The following is a 19,883-nucleotide window of genomic DNA, read 5'->3' as shown; positions in this document are numbered from 1 at the left end:
TTTACTTTAGGTGCATATTATATCTGGCATTTCTCCCCGTGTTATCCCTCCCCACCCTCCCCTTCCTCCCCACCCCCTGCTGTCTCTCCCCTACACCCCTGACTGCCCCCGTGTGTGATGTTCCTCTCCCTGAGTCCATGTGTTCTCGTTGTTCAACACCCACCTAGGAGTGAGAACATGTGGTGTTTGATTTTCTGTTCTTGTGTCAGTTTGCTGAGAATGATGGTTTCCAGATTCATCCAAGTCCCTACAAAGGACACTAACTCATCGTTTTTTATGGCTGCATAGTATTCCATTGTGTATGTGTGCCACATTTTCTTTGTCCAGTCTATCATTGATGGGCATTTGGGTTGGTTCCAGGTCTTTGCTATTGTACACAGGGCTGCAATGAACATACGTGTGCATGTGTCTTTATAGTAGAATGATTTATAGTTCTTTGGGTATATACCCAGTAATGGGATTGCTGGGTCAAATGGAATTTCTATTTCTAGATCCTTGAGAAATCGCCACACTGTCTTCCACAATGGTCAAACTAATTTACACTCCCACCAACTGTGTAAGAGTGTTCCTATTTCCTCTTCTAACTCCCCCAGCTGCAACACTAAATGCAGAATCTTTGCTTACTGGGCTCCTACCCATTAATTTGACCTGTTCCAACTTTAAAACAGAAACTTTTTGAGGGCAGACAGAGTTACCTGTTTTGTTTACTGCTGAATCCCTAGCATCTCAGAATGCTGCCTGTACACAGGGGGCACTCAAATGATTGTGGACTAAATGAATACTGTTATGCTTGAAACATAAGTTGCAGAAGAATAGCACGTGTATACCTATGTAACACACCTGTTATTCTGGCACTTTGGGAGGCCAAGGTGAGAGGAATGCTTGAGGCCAGGAATTTGAGACCATATGAACAATATAGCAAGAGTCTATCTCTACAAAAATTACAAAAATTAGCCAGGTGGTGTATGCCTGTAGTCCCAGCTACTCCGGAGGCTGAGGTGGGAAGCTGCAGTGAATCCTGATTGTGCCACTTATTCCAGCATGGGTGACAGGCAGACCAATGCTGGAATAGAAAGAAAAAGAAAGAAAGAGGAAGGAAGGAAGGAAGGAAAGAAGGAAGGAAGGAAGAAAAGAAGGAAGGAGGAAAGGCAGGCAGGCAGGCAGGCAAATCTATGTGATGTTAAAAACATGTAATATCACTATGCAAAATAATACCACACACTGTTAAGGAATGCCCACATATGTAGTGAAAGTATGAAGGTATGCATGGGAATGACGATGAGCAAGGTAGTGAGTTGGGTAGTAGTTTTTAAGTTGGAAATCAAATATAATTAAAATTATCCTTCAAAATCTCTTAAGGAGTTGTCAGCATAGATGACTTTTCCTCCAGCATTGGACCCTTTTGCTGTTTCTATGGTTGAGCCCCAAATTCAACAGTTGGCTTTCTATTTCACGTTGTATGGAAATCACCACCCCACCAATTGGCCTGGTGGGATGCTCACACTAGGAAAGGGGGAGGGAATGAAGACAGCTTGGACCTTCAACAGATTAAGGGTCTTTTCTAGTGTTAGGCACAGGGACAGAGTTGCAGCAAGTTGCTCAGCTCAGCCCTCTCTGTGAAAGGACATGTAAATTAGCAGAGCCATATGGCTATCTAGGTCTTTCAGTTTTCAGGCATGGATGGCTCATAATATCCTGTGATAGCCTTTTCTGCTGCTTATCAATTCCTATTGTCAATAATGACTTATTTATGTCTGACTCACATCTCCCACTGCAATTTCAGTCAATTTGCTACTTCTCTGTAGATACAGAGAGCAGATGGTCAACATTCTCCTTACAACCTTCCAGGGAATGGAAGATACCCACTGAAGCCCTCCCAGGTGGCAAATGTTTTCCTGACAAGAGTTCAAACCTTTTCTCTTTTTTTGTACAAATTTAATTTTCTAGTTAATTCTTTCATTTATGCTGTGTTGGATTTTTAACAAAATATACAATGTTTTTCTTTGAAAAAAAAAACATATGCAGAAGATTACAATCCTTACAGTACAAAAGCATGTTCAGTGAACACTGAGGTTCCCTTCCACCCCAACCCCCGCAGTTTCCCTCTCTAGAAGCAACTCTTCTTACCAGGGTTCTTTTCCAGAGAAATTTGATGACATATCCAAGTATATATGAATAATTCTCCTCTAAATTCTTTTCTTCATTTCAGCAAACATTAATTAAGCACCTACTATGTATCAGACACTGCTAACTCCTGGGGAAGGGCACAGAAAGAACAGAGATATGTTTCTCTGTCCTCAGGAAGCTTACACTCTAATAGGGGAGAAAGGCATAGTTTATGAAGTATTGATTGAACACCTTCTATGTGCCAGGCAGCATGTGAACCACTGAAGAACATGGAGTTCCTGCCCTACCAGAGCTTAGTGTTGTGAGGGAGACGGATCAATGAGCAGGCGTGGTATGAAATATAAACACATGCCAGGGAAGTGTCAAGATGTTTCTTGGTAATGGCTCCACATCATCTTGTAGGCTGTGTGGCCCCACATGGGGGACAGGTCACAAAACCTAAGCCTTGTGCCTACTGGAAAGGAGAAGCAGTGGAGTCCTAGACAGGAGCAGTGGTGCTGGAACCTGGTGCTGGGCTCTGGGCCAAACACTTTACATAGGTTGTGTTGTTTAATTTCACAGTATTATGAGGTGAGTTCCATGATCAGTGTTTTACAAATGAGGACACTAAGGGCTCCAGAGATGTTAAGGGACTGACCACAAGTCACACAGGTGGGACTCAAACTCAAGCCTGTCTTTCTGCAAAGTCTAGGTTCTTATTCACTACCCTGATCACAGTTAGTGGGTTTTGTGGTGAATCATGGATGATTCCAATACACCTCCTCCTTCTCTGTTCCCCTGTGGAGAATCCTGGCCTTAAGCTGGGTTGATTCAGCCTCCTATGAGACTGAATTTTCTATTGAAGGTATGAGATGAGAGGAAAATGCACTGGTCTGGTAGTCAGGACACCTTGGTTCTAGCTCCTGCTTTACCTTTCACAAGCTCTATGACTTTGGACGAGTCATTCTACCTTTGGGATCTCAGGGGCTTCACCTGTGAAGTGCAGAGGCTGACAGGGATCATCGCTGAATCCTCCATGGGATTTGGTGACACTTTCGTCACCCCTAAGGGGCGATAATGACACCTTCTGGGACAAAAACAACATCCCCTTCTTGAGATGAACACAAAGCCACTTCAGTAAATCTATTTACTTTTTAGGCGACTTGAAAAAGAAATATCCAGTGAAGGTAAATAGCTGGCTTCACCTTACTAATGGAGTGAGATGTGAACATGTTCATGCCTCTTTGGCCTTTGCTTTCTGCTCATAGCTCTGAACACCACCCCTCCTCCTCCCCACTTTCTCAACGAAGTGAAATGAGCCTTAGTCAAGTAAGCAAGTATCCATTTAATATATCCAATTTAATTAAAGCAATAATCAACTAGGAGCTGAAGATAATCCTTAGTGAAAACTGGGAGAGAGCCCTCAAATTAATGGGTTATTGCAGGGTTGTAATAATCTGAGAACTTTGCCCATGCTGATTTTATGCTCAGGAGAGCAGCCCCATGACGTGCTACAAGCTGCAAAAAGAGGATCTACTGGGATCAATAAGCCCCATAAAGCTAAGAGCAGAGAGGCTGGTTTGATGCAGAAAAGGAGGTGACTGAGGCATGGCCAGCAGAAAATGAGTCTCCTATTTTGTGCTCCTTTCATTTCACATCAAACATAGGAATTTAGAGACCCGATCTGGTCATTTGAGGGTGGGAAGTTAAGAGTCCAGTTTTCAGGTAAGTGTCTCACTTCCTCCCTCTCTCCTTCCCTCCCTCTTTCCTTTCCTTCCTTCTTTCCCTCTTTCTCTCTCTCTCTCCCCTTACTTCCTTTAATTTTTTTCTGAATCACAAAAGTGACAAATACTCTTCATAAAACAACCAAATTGCATGTAATTTTGTGGGGTATAAAACTCAAGTCTTTAATCCTCACCCTTTTTTTCTCTTTTCCTCTTTCTTTACTTTTCCTCCTTCCTTCCTTTTATGTTTTTTCAAAATTGTGAAAGTAATATATGCTTATTGTAAAAGCAAACAGTTCAGAATCATAGGAAGTAAAAAGAAAACATTTAATTCCCATTCTTCCTTCCTCTTTCCTCCCCTTCCTTCCTGTCTTTCTTGCCTCCCTCTCTTTCTCCCTTTCTCCTTTCCTTTAATTTTTAAAATTGTGTTACTAACTTATGATCTTTGTAAAAGAATCAAACAGTACAGAATGGTATGAAAAAGTCCTCAAGCCCCACCCCCTTTCCTCAACCCACCTTTTCATGCCTTACATATAGCCTTAACTTATTCCTTTTTTTTTTTTTTTTGGAGACAGAGTCTCACTCTGTCACCCAGGCTGGAGTGCAGTGGCATGAACACAGCTCACTGCAACGTTTGCCTCCCAGGTTCAAGTGATTCTTGTACCTCAGCCTCTCGAGTAGCTGTGCCACCATGCCCAGCTAATTTTTGCATTTTTAGTAGAGATAGGTTTCACTATGTTGCCCAGGCTGTTCTCGAACTCCTAGCCTCAAGTGACCTGCCCGCCTCAGCTTCTGAATGTGCTGTGATTACAGGTGTAAGCCACCATGCCAGCCCTTATTCCTTTTAATGGTTGCATAGTATTCTGTTGTGTAAATGTCCCATGATTTATTTTTTGGGCACTAGGTAAGTTTCTGAAACATACCTTGAAGTTGTTATAAAAGTTTAGAAGAAATGGAAGAAAAATATAAATTGGATTATTTACTGCTGAAAATTCCATTTTATAGATAGCAATCATATCCATTTCTATAGCACTTTTTGCTTTGAAAATTGCCTTTGAAATATCATCTCATTTGATCCTCTTTGAGAGCAGCTCTGGGAAATAGGCAGATTATTATCTCCATTTTTACAGATAAGGAAACTGAGGCCCAGAGAAATTAAGGAACAGAAATATGTATGGCCTCACAGCCAGTTCCTGATTCTCAGCCTAGTCCTCTTATAGCACTATAAATTTAAGCTGCATTTCATTTTGCAAGTCATAAAAGATTTAGGCACCTCCTTACTTCTAAGCTCATAGTTTAGAAAATCCATCCAACTCATACAAATTCCCTTATTATTCTAATGAGATTGGCAGTAGAATACTTGGTAAATATGAAGAGCCTGATTAATGGGTGGTGTTCATAGCAAGCCCGAGATTCATTTGACTTCCTAATTGGCTTCTGTTACATTAAATGTAAAGTGGGTCTATTCACTCCAAATCCCACTTGGAGATAGAAAGAAATACAATATGTTGCATTATCCTATAGGAAAGGAAATTTTTTAAATCAGTAGTAAATCCATTCAGAAGTATATTTTATTTAAAATCAGAAATGCTCATCAGCACCCTACTGCCAAGTTTCTGTAACATGTTTCAGTAGGATTCGCAGTTTCGTTTGGAGAAGAGGGGGTTTTCAGTGTGTTTTCCACGTAAGAAGCTTTAGTTACAATTAATTAAGGAGAGAAGGTGGGTGAACATAATGAAATGGTGATTAGATTTCTCTAAACAGATCTGCTTTAAAAATACAAATGATTTGTCACCAAGGTCTTCTTGGATAACATTCCTTCAAGAAGTTTGGGATCATTACAACTACAAGTAATTGAACTGAAGTTTGTGCATTAGGGTTGAATGTATCATATTTTTGTTTGTTCGTTTGTTTTTGAGACAGAATTTTGTGCTTGTTGCCCAGGCTGGAGTATTGTGGTGCAATCTCGACTCACTGCAACCTCTGCCTCCCAGGGCCAAGCCTCCTGCCTCAGCCTCCACAGTAGATGGGATTACAGGTGCCCACCACCGCACCAGGCTATTTTTTTTTTTTGTATTTTTAATAGAGATGGGGTTTTGCCACGTTGGCCAGGCTGGTCTTAAACCCCTGACCTCAGGCGATCCCCCTCTCCTTAGCCTCCCAAAGTACTGAGATTGCAGGCATGAGCCACTGCTCCTGACCTCATATTTTGTAATCATGCATTTGACTTCTGTCCTCTCAACAGGGCTAACTGTCCTATGATGGCAGATATCTGTGTCTTGTCTTCTCAGCGCTGTAGTCCCAGTGGGCAACACAGTGTCTGACACATAGTAGCAATTCAATAAAATTTATTGAGCTAGTGTACAGCTAAATCCATCAGTGAGGTTTCAGTCAGGCTGGATAACTCAGGTAAATGCCTATCATGTGGTTGGCTGATATGATTTTAAGCAATAGGAAAAAATGTTAGGTGGAATGCAAAGGAGAAGTGTGGTCACATACACTGAGAAATTGTCTTTTCTGAATCTGAGCTGGGCATATTTTTGACTTTTTAAACAGATTTAGACAATGAAAGAACACATCATATATCAGAGGCTTTATGGATTGATTCTCATGTCGAGTTTTATCTTTCTCTCAGGTAAGAAAATGTATTCTTTTTGTCTCTTTCAATGTCTCATGTATATAGAAGGCTGTAGAAATAAACCATTTGAAAAATGCTACCAGTGGAGATTTTCTTGGTTGCCTGTCAATGGCCACCTTTTGGTCAATATGGCTACAGAAGAAGCTGAAGCTTCAATAAATGAATCAATTCATTCAGTATTCTGTACCACTGATGGAGAACTGGCCTCAAGCAGGCAGTAGTTTGGATTGCTGCCTTTGACATTTCTTAAAGCAACTCTGAAATGCCATTGGTGGCTAATGCACACCTAAGGTTTTTGGGCTGTTTCTTCTCTTCCATAATGCTTTATTTAAAGCTCTCCGAAGCCTTGTGATATCATCTTTCTGTTTCCATTATATGTACATGGCAAGAATCATAGAATAATGGGGAAACTGAGGTGTGCAAACAGCTGGTAACAGATTCATAATGACAATGGTCATGTGCTCTGGAAGCACCCAGAGCTTCCCTAGACTCTATGATCGGAATGAAGAGAATTTGTCTCTATTTTGCAGTGCATAGATAAATAAGATGTTTCATTGAAGTAGCTGATAATTTAGAGACTTCAGGAGAAGGTATTGGTAAACTGCAATCTTGTCCATATTAAGTAAATTCTGTTGGTAACATTGCTCATTTAGCACATAAGTATTTACCTAAAAGGTAATGAATGCCAGAGAGTGACAAGGACTGATGAAATTGACCTGGGGTTTAATTTGAAGGGTCCTCAGGTATGAGAGCTAATCTGCAAAAATACCAAATCATCATTGCTATTAACAGCAAACACTGGCTTCTTGCTGCATGCAGAACCTGATGGGAAACCATGTTTCTTATAATAGAGATTGAAATGGGACCTACGGGGTACAGCGGCAACTCTGTCACCTGGCTTGGCCTACCTGCTAAGAAGTTGATTTATCTTCCCTCTGCCTGTTTTCTCAAGGGCAAGAAACTATATTTTCCTCACTTCTTTATCCAATGCATTCAACACAGGCCTTGACACACAGTTTAGGCACTTGGTTCATATGTGTTGATTTAATGAATTCATGCAATTTGACATGATAAAAACTCTCAACACCTGTATGGTGGTGGGGTATATGACACAAACGCTATTGGGTTTTTGTGAAGTGCTATGGGGCATGGAATAGAGCAATCTAGAATAGAAGAATATAGGAATCTAGTGTAGTCATGGAATAAAAAGTGAAGAGTATGTGGTACTGAAAAGTTTTCATGGGTTTGTGAGGAACATCACTGGTCAGTGAAAATTATTATTATCATTAGTAGTAGTAGTAGTAGTATTTTGAGACAGAGTCTCACTCTGTTGCCCAGGCTGGAGTGCAGTGGCGTGATCTTGTCTCACTGCAACCTCTGTCTCCCAGATTCAAGCAATTCTCCTGCCTTAGCCTCCTGAATAACTGGAATTACAGGTGCCTGCCACCACGCCTGGCTAATTTTTGTAATGTTCAGTGAAAATTATGTTAGATGTGTGCAGGTCCTCAACCTGCAGAGGTCACTTTAAAGCAATCACAAGGTTTTCCAGACTGTCTAAGTCTCAAATTCATGAGTTGAAATAAGTTTTATTTTCAGGTTATCAAACATTTAATTATAATTGTTCTTTGATTGCCGAGAAATTAATAACTTCCTTCTTGGGGAAAAAAAGGACCCTGTCATTGGAAACAACAGCATAACTAAGGTTCAGTTCCCTTCAGGCTCCAGATGAATCACCAGTCTCCCAACTCTGAGGGTCATTATGGGGGAGAGATTAAGGCCAGATTAAGCAGAGGTTGACTCAGAGATGCTCTCACTGGGAGGAGCCAGAGTGTGGAGCAAAACTGTCTCCATAGAAGAATATCAAGGGTTGAGAAGGAGAAACCAAATCTGTAATAAAGTCTATGGGGTGAGAGCAGAACCAGAAAGAAGAGATGAAGACTGAGGTCAAGAGGTGAATAGTTGTAGAATGGAGCAGGAGGTAAAAAATAAGGCATACATGAGAGAAGAGGTCCTAGGACTTAGGCTGTAAGTGGGACTTGGTTTCCTAGTGCTCTGTCTTAGTCTGCTCAGGCTGTCATAACAAAATACCACAGATTGGGTGGTTTAAACAACGGGCATTTATTTCTCATGGTTCTAGAGGCTGAGAGTTCAAGATCAAGGTGCCAGATGAGTCAGTTCCTGGTGAGGGCCCTCTTCCTGGCTTGCAGACAGCTGCTTTCTCTCTGTGTCCGCATAAGGCTGAGAGAGAGAGCTCTGTTCTCTTCCTCTTCTATAAGGACACAAATCCCATCATAAGAGCTCCACCTTCCTGCCCTCATGTAAACCTAATTACCTTTCAAAGGCCACACCTCCCAATACTCACACATTAGAGGCTGGGGCTTCAGCATAGGATTTTATGGGAGTGGGAAACAAACATTCAGTCCATAACATGATTTTCCTCTTACTGATGCTGGCTATTGGCTGTGTAATGGGTATGGGTAGGTTTGGGTTGAAGACATAGGGCTGGAGTAGTTGTCCAAGGTCTTGCTCATAACATGTGCACACACACACACACACACACACACACACACACACACACACACCCCAAATGGAGTACGACAGGCTTTGCTGTCTGAAAGAGTGTAACATGTGTTCTGGAGCATTCTTGAGGTGGGAGGCTGGGGTTTTGTGACATTCTTGAGGTGTGAGGCTGGCTTTTTGAGGCAACTAGCTTCTACAGTCAGTACCTTTTGCTCCTATATTGGATAGTCAATTAGTCAATCTGGACTGGAATCAACTTTCTTGAGAAGTTCTCACATATTCAGAGACAGCCTGACTAGGAATCCCTTTGACACAGGAGAGCCCCAGAAAAGCCATGTTAGAAAGAGCCATGTTAGAAAATCAGTCCTTGTGCTATAGAGACAAACTAGGTCAGGGCAATCAGGACACAGTAGGAGTATAGAGGTAAAGAAGCTCTTCTACTAAAAGATATTTGTGTAGCCATGGTTCAGGAAAAGCCCTGTCTTTTATTTCTTTGAAAATGTTAATTTTTTAAATTTTACATAGAGACAGGGTCTCGCTATGTTGCCTGGGCTGGTCTTGAACTCCTAGGCTCAAGTGATCCTCCCACCTCAGCCTCCCAAAGTGCTGGGATTATAGGCATGTGCAATCCTGCCTGGTCTATCTTTTCTTGAGAAACTAATTCCATGAGAAAGGAGAAGTGGAGGATAAACTTTGAGTGGAAACTCTAAATTTCTGTATAAATTCAAGAGTTGAGCTGTCAAATATGATAAATACTTGCAACATGTGGCTAAGTTTTAATTAATTAAAATTAAATTAAATTAAAAATTCAGTTATCAGTAACACAAGCCATGTTTTAAGTGCTCAGTAGCTACAGGTGGCTGGTTGCTACCATATTCGGCACTGCAAGATACAGAACATTTCCATTATCACAGAAAGTTTTATTAGATAGCACTGTTCTAGAAGGTTGTAGAGACTGGCCCTTTGAGAAAAGACATTTGTTTTAAACTGCTTTATGGGGCTGGGTGTGGTGGCTCATGCCTGTAATCCCAGCACTTTGGGAGGCTGAGGCAGGTGGGTCACTTGAGATCAGGAGTTTAAGACAGCCTGGGCAGCATGGCAAAACCCTGCCTCTACTAAAAATACAAAAATGAGCTGGGCATGGTGGCATGCACCTGTAATCCCAGCTACTCAGGAGGCTGTGGCATGAGAATCACTTGAACCCAGGAGGTAGAGGTTGCAGTGAGTCAAGATCTCATCATTGCACTCCAGCCTGGGCAACGGGAGTGAAACCCTGTCTAAAAAATAAAATAAAATAAAATAAAATAACAGCTTTATTGAAATATAATTTACAGATCATACAATGCACCCGTTTAAAGTATACAATTCAATGGTTTTCAGTATATTTACAGAGTTGCACAACCATCACTACTATCTAATTCCAGAACATTTTCATAAACCCCAAAAGAAATCCAATACTCTCCATTCCTCCCCAAGTACTCCAGGCCTTGGCAATCAGTGATCTGTTTTCTGGCTCTATGAATTTGCCTATTCTGGATAGTTCAAATAAATGGAATCATACCATATGCAGCCTTTTGTGACTGGCTTCTTCCACTTTACACAATGTTTCCAAGGTTCATCCATGTGCAGCATGCATGAGCAGTTCATTTATTTTTATTGCTGAACAATATTCAATGGTATGGATATGCCTCATATTTTTTTCATTCACTATTTGATAGGCATTTGATTTGTTTCTACATTTCGGCTATATGAATAATGCTGTATGAACATTTGTGTACAAGTTTTTGTGTGGACATACACTTTCATTTCTTTTATGAATATACCTAAGAGTGGAATTGCAGAGTCATATGTAACTTTATGATTAACATTCTGAAGAGCTGGCAGACCATTTTCCAAAGAGGCTGCATCATTTTATATCCCCACTAGCAGTGTATGAAGGTTCTGATTTCTCCACATCCTCACCAACACTTGTTATTGTCTGTCTTTTTGATCATAGCCATCCTATTGGAAATGAATTGATACTCCACTGTGGTTTTGATGTGCTTTTCCCTATGACTATTAATGTAAGCATCTTTTCATGTGTAAAAACAGACATTTTGTCTGACAATACTCAAAGCCTTTCAGCTGGGAAATTATGCCTTCTAGACTCTGAAGCATAAATTATTTCTTTTTAATTTTTTCAGGTACATATTTCCTTGAGTTAGCACAGGCATAGCACATTTGTCCAGCATAGAACAGATGAGAAAGGCTCATATAATAGCCTGTTTGAATTTGAACATGTCATTTAGGAGGGTGACTGACCATCATACTCTGTGTCAGGCTAGTAAGTTGTACAAATTTCCTTCATCAACAGAAAAATATTTATAGGCAATTGCACAGGCTGAAAAGTAGGTCTGAAATACTGTTTTCCCCATGTTGTTCATCTCCCAGAGGTGGATGGGCTTCTAGGATCTTCTGCTTGGATTTTTGTTACCTAGGTACTTTTGAGTTGGTCTATCAAGATTGGGCTTACGGGAGCTATTAGCATCACAACATAGAGACCTTGGTAGGGAAGAAGAGGGGCTAGTAATTTCACTGCCAGCAGTCCTTTATCTTCTGGAAATGGCTCCTCTGTACACCCCATTATGCAAATGTAGGGTCCATCTTTCATCTTTCCTTTCTGTCACCCTCCACATCTAATCCATCGAGTCTTGTTTGTGCCACCTCAAAAATACATCCCAAATCTGACCATTTTCTTTTCTCTTATTTTTTCTTCTCTCTCTCTCTCTTTTTTAACCATCTCAACTGCCTCTGCCATGAGCTGAGCCACCGCTGTTTTCTCTTAGATGACTTCAGTAGCCTCCTAATGGTCTCCCTGCTTTCACTCTTGCTCTGCGACAGTCTATTCTCCTCACAGCAGCCAGAGTGATCCTTTAATATTATCAAGTCAGATCATACCACTCTTTTACTCAAAACTTGCCAGTAAGTTCCTCTCAAAATTAAAATCTAGTTCAAACTCTTTAATGAAACCTAAAAAGCACTACACGATCTGATCTCCCACTGCCTCTTGGGCTTCACTTACTACCATGCTTCCTCTTTCTCCCTCTTCTCCAGACACACTGGTTTCCTGCTATTCCATAAACATGCCCAGCACAGTCCCACCAAAAGGCCTTTGCACATGCTGTTACCCGTGTCTGGGTCACTCTTATTCCACATCTTTGTATCCTGGCTCTTTTTGCATCCCTTGGGACTAAGCTAAAATGACTCTTTCTCAGATAGGCCTTTCTTAACTATCCTAAATAATGTGGACATTTCTTTTCCCCTCATCTCTGCTTTTCCCACTAGCTAACTCATCAACCTGTCAATTTCCTTCAGAGCACTAGATGTAATTTGTGTTTTTTCCTTTACTTGTTTATTGACTGCATCTGTCTCTGGAATGTAAGCTGACGAGGTCAGGGACCTTGTGTGTTATGTCCACTCTATTACTGCACTCTAACACTGACACATAGTCAATGCTCAGTGACCGTCACTGTTGAGTAAATAAATTTTTCAGGGAGCTTCTGACTTTGTAAGTAAGGACATCTATTTTTTGGGGTGAGACATGGGCCTTGAATCCAAGATTTGAAGAAACAATCATATGACCTATGTGAGGATAATTCCTCTGCTTCCTATTACAAGAAGAACTCTTGGCAGGCCACATATGGAGTCAGCAGCCTGGGTACTATAGGAAGGGATGTGTTGAACAACTCTGTGACTGGTGATTGGTGACACAAATGAGGCTCAGGGTTGGATGCTTCTATATCTGGTAGGCCTTGTTTATCTAAGGATTAGCCTGGTTACAAGAGCAGTGGAAAGTGTGGGCAGTGAGTGGCAGATAGTGACTCTGATTCTCTGTGATGTTCACACTATGGCCATGGTGATGTGGGTAATAGAGCTCCCCAGTATCAGGCGCCTATCGATTATATCCACTCAGACATACCTTTAGGATGACACTAATAATAATAAGTGGAAAACAACAAGTGTTGGCTAAGATGTGGAGAAATTGGAGCCCTCATACATTGCTGGTAGGACTATAAAGTGGTACAGCTGCTGTGAAAAACAGTTTGGCTGTTACTCATAAGTAAAACGTAGAGTTACTATATGGCCTAGAGATTCTTCTCTTACGTTTATACCCCAAAGAAATGAAAACATGTGTTCAAACAAAATGAATGACATGCATGTTCATAGCAGCACTATTCATAATAGCCGAAAGGTAGAAACAATTCAAATGTCCATTAACAGGTGAATCAATAAATAGAATGTAGGTGGGGCACGGTGGCTCATGCCTGTAATCCCAGCACTTTGAAAGGCCAAGGCGGGCGGATCATGAGGTCAGGAGTTTGAGACTAGCCTGGTCAGTATGGTGAAACCCTATCTCTACTAAAAATACAAAAATTAGTCACGGCGTGGTGGCGCGCGCCTGTAGTCCCAGCTACTTGGAAGGCTAAGGCAGGAGAATTGCTTGAACCCGGGAGGCGGAGGTTGCAGTGAGCTGAGATCGCACCACTGCACTCCAGCCTAGCGACAGAGCGAGATTCTGTCTCAAATAAATAAATAAACAGAATGGGATATATCCATATAATGGAATCTTATTAAGTCATGGAAAAGGATGAAGTACTGATACATGGTACAACATGGATGAACATTATGCTAAATGAAAGAAGCCAGACACAAAAGGACACATATTGTCTAACTCCATTTATATAAAATGTCCAGAACAGGCAAATCCAGAGACAAAAAGCAGATTAGTGGTTGCCAGGGCTTGGAGGGGAGGGGCAAATTGAGAGTGAGTGCTTAATGGGTACAGGGTTTCCTTTTTGGATGATGAAAATGATCTGGAATTAGATAATGGCGATAGTTGCACAACATTATGAATATGCTAAATACCACTGAATTGTAGACTTTAAAATGGTTAAAATGGTAAATTTTATGTTATATGAAATTTCCCAGTACAAATAAAATGGTGCTTGGCACTCCTAGGTCAGTAACAGTCATTTAAGTGAGATTTATGATGAGTTTTCCCTAACACGGAAAACACATACGCTATGATGTTAAGTGAGAAAAGCAGGGGACCCAGTTTTCCTTATAATATGATCTCAGCCTCACAAAAATAAGCAAAGCCTGTGTACAGAAGAAAAACTGAGGAATTATACCAAAATGTTAATGGTGATTATCATTATCTCTGGGTGGTGGGACTCTCTGGCTGGCTTTGTTTTCATCTTTTTACTTTCTAATACTTTTCAGTTTTTTCTTTAAGAAAACATGTACAGTATCACTTTTATAGTGGGGAAAAAAACACCTCTTAAAAAAAGTTAAGGAAGACAATAAATGTCATTTAAAGTAAAAGGAAACAGTGGATAGAGGCGAAGAGACACAGAGGAGCCAAATCAAGAGAGAACACGCTTCAGGGGAGCAATCATGCAATTTGGACTTGAAAATTGCCAGGGAACAGATGGCAGCATCTGAGCAGACATCTGCAGTGGATAGCGAAATCATATGCAAAGACACAAGTGGCCTTTGAAGCAGGCCCTTGAGAGGCCCGGCAGAGAATGCTGCTTGCCTGACCAAACAGAAGGGCAAAGCCCCTCTCTGCCTTGTCACAGTCTGGCCTCCTCAGAGCCCTGCTGGAGGCCCAGAGGCTGCAGTGGGGCTCAGCTCTGACGGCCTTGCACATGAGGGTGCAAAAGAGATCGTGGAGGAAGGAAGAGGCTTCTGAGAGTGACCTTGGCAAACATCACAACTGACATTTACATGGGGTTTCACGGTTTATAAACATTCTCACACACATAACCTAAATGTTGGTTATGATTGCATCATCTTTAATCATGACCCTGTAAAGTAGGCAGTTATTATTCCCATCTTACCATGGAAGAACAAGGCACAGAGAAGTGATATGAGCTATTAATTTAACTTTTATGTAGTGCTCTCTATGTGCCAGACGCTGTGCTGAGAGCTTTCACAGGCATCTATTGCCTATGTTCACACAGCTAGTAAGGGCAGAACTGGGACTCAAATTTGACTTTTTAGACTGCACTACACCACCCTCCTGCATATGTCTAAGCAGAATTTACCTATATTTACAGAATGTTAAGTAAGGCCACAGTGATTCTATCTATCCATCATCTATCTATCTATCTATCTATCTATCTATCTATCTATCTATCTATCTATCTATCTGTCTTTCTATTCATCTGCCTACCTATCCATTCATTCAACCATCTCTCCAGCCATTCATTCATTTATCCATCCATCCATTCATTTATCTTTATTTTGCTGATTATAAGTGTAATACATGATTGTGTAAAACATGCAAACATACTGAAATAAGTAACATAGAAAGTAGCAAATCTCCCTAAATCTCACACCTAAAGCTAATAATTCTTAACTGTTTAATACATGTTCTTCCAGACTTTTTTCTATGGGCATACTACCTACATTTTTTTTTTTTTTTTACTTTTTAATAGAATAATACTGCACCTGCACTTAATGTAAGTCCCATTTCACACAATAGTAAGCCTTGAAAATCTCTCCATGACTATAGAGGCCTATCTTGTTTGTTTTACTATTCCATTGTATAGAGGTAGCAATTTTCCTAAATAGTCACTTATTGATAGATATACAGGTTTTTCAATTGTTCTTGATTATAAACAATGCTGCAATAAATATCATTGTACTCTCATCTTTGTCTATTTGTCTAAAATGAATTGATAGAAGTGAAATTGCTGGGTCAAAAGTATGCACACAATTATATACAATTAAGAGTGTCATAGATAATGGCAAATTGCCCTTCAGAAAAATACTATTTAATTGGCACTCCCACTAGCAGTGTGTAAGAGTGACTCATTTCCCCACAAGCTTGCCAACGCTGGATATTCTGTCTTCTAAAATTTTATCAACCAAGTAGGCAAAAATGGTGTCTCCTTATTGTTTTAATTTGTGCTTAAAAATAGTAAGGTGGCATCTTTTTATATTATTGGCATTTATATTTCTGCTTTTGTAAATTGCTCATTCTCATCTTTTGGCAACTGGTTTTAACTTAGTATACTGCAGGCTGGGCATGGTGTCTCACATTTGTAATCCCAGCACTTTGGGAGACTGAGGTGGGAGGATTGTTTGAGCCCAGGAGTTCGAGACCAGACCAGCCTAGGCAACATAGTGAGTTCCTGTCTCTAAAAGAATTTAAAAATTTTCCAGGCGTGGTGGCATGCACTTGTGGTTCTAGCTACTTGGAAGGCTGAGGTGGGAGGATTGCTTGAGCCTGGGAGGTCAAGGCTACAGTGAACCATGTTCATGCCACTGCACTCCAGCCTGGGCAACAGAGTGAGACCCCCTCTGAAAACAAACAGTCAAGAACTAAATTAGTATACTGCAGAGAGGATAGGGCCTTGCAAACCATATGGGATTATGATACGTTCTCTTTTAAGGTACAAGTAAGCCTTGGAGATTTATGCTCACCATAAAACCAGTTCTATTACTGGTTTTACTATTTTTTTAAATGTATTTGACGTCATTTTGGAGGGCTGAACAGAAAACAGTTAACGAACAATAATTGAGACTTGAGTTTCATGTTGCTTATTGTCTTGTGGGATTAACTCTTGATTTATTAGCCACACAAAAGATGATAAAGTAATATAATCGCATAAACCAGGGACAGAGATAAGCATTTGCTCATTCATCAATGGACAGTTCAGAAATAACTTCCTGGCAGGTGGATAGTATGAAATCCTGCACATGGGAGTGTGTGATGCAGGTGGAATGTATGTGAGTGTGGGTAGGGGCAGGCATATGCATGTGTTTGTTTGCTTTTGGAGAATGTCCACTAGAGGAACAGAGGGAGAGAATACTATGTGGTCAGAGAATATCTGGAAGCTTTCATTTGGAGGCATCTCCCAGAAGCAGGGAAGTATTTACTTCCTGCTAGCCTCTGTAGTGTTCTGTTATGGCTGTCACTGTTTTAGAATGGTGGTCCCAATGTTACAACTCCAATTCGGGGAGTGGTTACAATTCCAATCTGCTGCAAAGCTCTGTATATCTGGCTTAGGCTGTACTGGCAATAAAATTAGGTTGATAATTAGATAATCCTCAGATATTTACCTAGTAGCCTGGAGGTGTAAGGTTTGTAGTAGTGATAGGGTCATCACTCATCTGTAGCTTCCTATGAGACAAAGGGCATATCCAATGTAAAGTTTCATAGATACTGCCAAATTACTTACCAAAAGACTGTACCTAATGGACATGTCCTTCAGCAGTGTTTGACAAGGCTTTGCATACATCATCTCACTTAATCTTCAAATAATCTTGTAAGGTCATTAGGGAGAGGCTATTGTCTGGCATAGACTATAATGTGAATGGTGGCCCTTAGAGTTAAGCAGATATGCAATACTGTGGCCCCAAATCTCCATTTCACTGAAGCAGACCTTGAGTTATCAGGAGGTTAAGTTACTTGCTCAAAGTTCCACAGCTGATGATTGTCAGGGCGTGGATTTCAACCCAGGCTGTCTGACTCCAGAGTCAATGGTAACTGGGGTATATGGCCATCTAGAGCACTTTAAAACCACTGCAGCACCCTTGGTGAGGAGACAGAAGGAGGCATCAGGATGCACTCAGGGCAGTGCCATGTCTTCTATTCCCAAGTACAAACAAGTCCCAGAGTTTCAGTATTGTCCAGCTGGTCATTCTTCAGGCCTTTGTCAGTGCTTTTCAGTGAGAAGCAGTCCCCAGAGACAGAATAAATCAGATCATTTGGCTCGGGGAAAGGCATTGGAGAAACAAATTGCTGTTGCACCATGAATATAATAAGGCAGTTAGGTGGGCGGAAATAGTTCTCTTTTGATTATATGAGTGAGGATTATGTGTAGCAAATTTGAATTCCAAGCTGCCTTTTCCTTGGCCTCTTCCCCACCCCTTCACTAGCCACACACTTCTTACTGCCTCTCCAAGCTGTACAGCTGGTGTGTGCTCTGGGAACTCTAATCTAACTTTTCATATTAGTCCAGACAAAATATAATTAGGAAGAAACTCTTCTGCCAAAACAAAAATCACATGCTAATGTCAAATAGAGATGATTTTTGTACATCTACTATTTTTGCTTATTTGCACCAGTATTGACTCATAATTATATTGTATAATCCGGATTTGACTATACTGCCAAATACAATAAAACAATTTTTAACAGGAATTTCATTTGTTTTCTCTTTCCCCTCCCCCAAATTTGGACAGATGCACTTTCACTAAAAGGAAAAAAGCTGGATTTTTTGGGAAGAGGTGACACACATGTAAGCCTGATAGACACCATTCCTGAACTCAGCCGATTCACAGCATGCATTGATCTGGTATTCATGGATGAAAACTCAAGCTATTGGATGGCCTTCTCCTATATTACTAATAAAACCCTCCTGGGCAGAGAAGACATAGATCTTGGACTTGCAGGAGACCATCAGCAGCTAATACTATACAAACTGGGAAAGACCTTTTACATCCGTCACCCCCTGGCTTCATTTCAATGGCATACAATATGCTTGATATGGGATGGTGTGAAAGGCAAATTAGAACTCTTCCTGAATAAAGAAAGGATACTGGTAGTGATGGATCAACCACACAACCTGACACCTCATGGGACTCTGTTTCTAGGGCACTTTCTCAGGAATGGGAGCAGCAAGGTTAAAAGCGTGATGCCTAGCTTTCCGGGAAGCTTGTACTACTTTCAACTCTGGGACCACATCCTGGAAAATGAAGAGTTTATGAAGTGTTTGGATGGAAATGTAGTTAGCTGGGAAGAAGACGTTTGGCTTGTCAACAAGATCATCCCAACTGTTGACAGGACACTGCGCTGCTGTGAGTAACTTACAAACTTTTTTCCTTGGCAAGGGTAGTGTTGATGTGGTACTCCTCTGCTCCCGGTGACCCAAGATTGCTAGTTTTGTCACCATTTTTTAATGTGGAGCACATACTGTTTTCTTTTACCTTTATTTTGATATGATTTCAAACTTATAGAAAGAGTGGAAGAATAGAAGGACTTATATACTCTTTACCCAGATTCACAAATGTTTAACACTTTCCCATATGACTTATTCTCTCTATATAAATTTCTCTCCTTTTTCCCCCTCCTTACACACACATACACACACACACACACACACACACACACGCACACGCACCACTTATTTGTTTCTAAGTCACTTGAGAGTAAATTTAGGGCATAATTCTTTGTTACCCCTAAATATCTCAGTGTTTAGTTCCTGAGAATAAGGAATTTTCTTACTTTACCATGCTACAATGATCAAAATCAGAAAATTTAATGTTGATACAATACTAATATCTAATTCACACTTCACATTCATATTTAACTTAAAATTGTAATAAGTACAATTATCCTAGTAATTTCCTTTATAACTCTTTGTTGCTTGGCCCAGGATCCATCTCAGGATCACACATGACATTTCCTTGTCGTGTTTCTTTAGACTAATCTGGAATAGATTCTCAGTCTTTCCTTGTCTTTCATGACCTAGACATTTTCAGCATACGGTCCATTTATTTTGTCTCTCAATTTATATTTGTCTAATATTTCCTCATAATTAGATTCAGGCTATGAATTTTTGGTAAGAATACCACAGAAATGATGTTATATTCTTCTCAGTGCATCACATCAGTAGACACACGGTGACAATTTGTCTCATTATTCATATTGATAACTTTGATCACTTGATTTTGGTGACGTCTGTCATATTTCTCCACCGTAGTTATTATTTTTTCCTTTGTAATTGTTGAGTAATTTCTGGGGAGATATTTGGAAGTTATGTAAATATCCTTTTTTTAACCATGCTTTCACCCAATAGGTTTTACATCTTTTCATGTTTCTTGCCTGATTCAGGAATCAC

At 40.5% G+C, this 19,883-nt stretch overlaps 1 protein-coding gene across 1 annotated transcript in view; it reads left to right on the top strand.

Annotated features, from left to right (window-relative positions):
• ADGRG4 (adhesion G protein-coupled receptor G4) overlaps window positions 1-19,883 on the top strand; it is a 153,343-nt gene that overhangs the window by 35,614 nt on the left and 97,846 nt on the right. Inside the window, exons 2-3 of the mRNA XM_012472323.2 lie at window positions 6,387-6,465; window positions 18,226-18,840. Of these exons, the coding sequence (XP_012327746.2) occupies window positions 6,396-6,465; window positions 18,226-18,840 (685 nt within the window). The 5' untranslated portion in view covers window positions 6,387-6,395. The remainder of the gene's footprint in view (window positions 1-6,386; window positions 6,466-18,225; window positions 18,841-19,883) is intronic.

The sequence above is a fragment of the Aotus nancymaae genome, unplaced genomic scaffold (genome assembly GCF_030222135.1).
Source record: "Aotus nancymaae isolate 86718 unplaced genomic scaffold, 86718_ANA_hifiasm-v0.15.2.pri h1tg000004l, whole genome shotgun sequence".
NCBI classification, from domain to species: domain Eukaryota; kingdom Metazoa; phylum Chordata; class Mammalia; order Primates; family Aotidae; genus Aotus; species Aotus nancymaae.
Note: the sequence above shows the minus strand (reverse complement) of the source record. Positions and strands in the feature narration are given on the sequence as shown.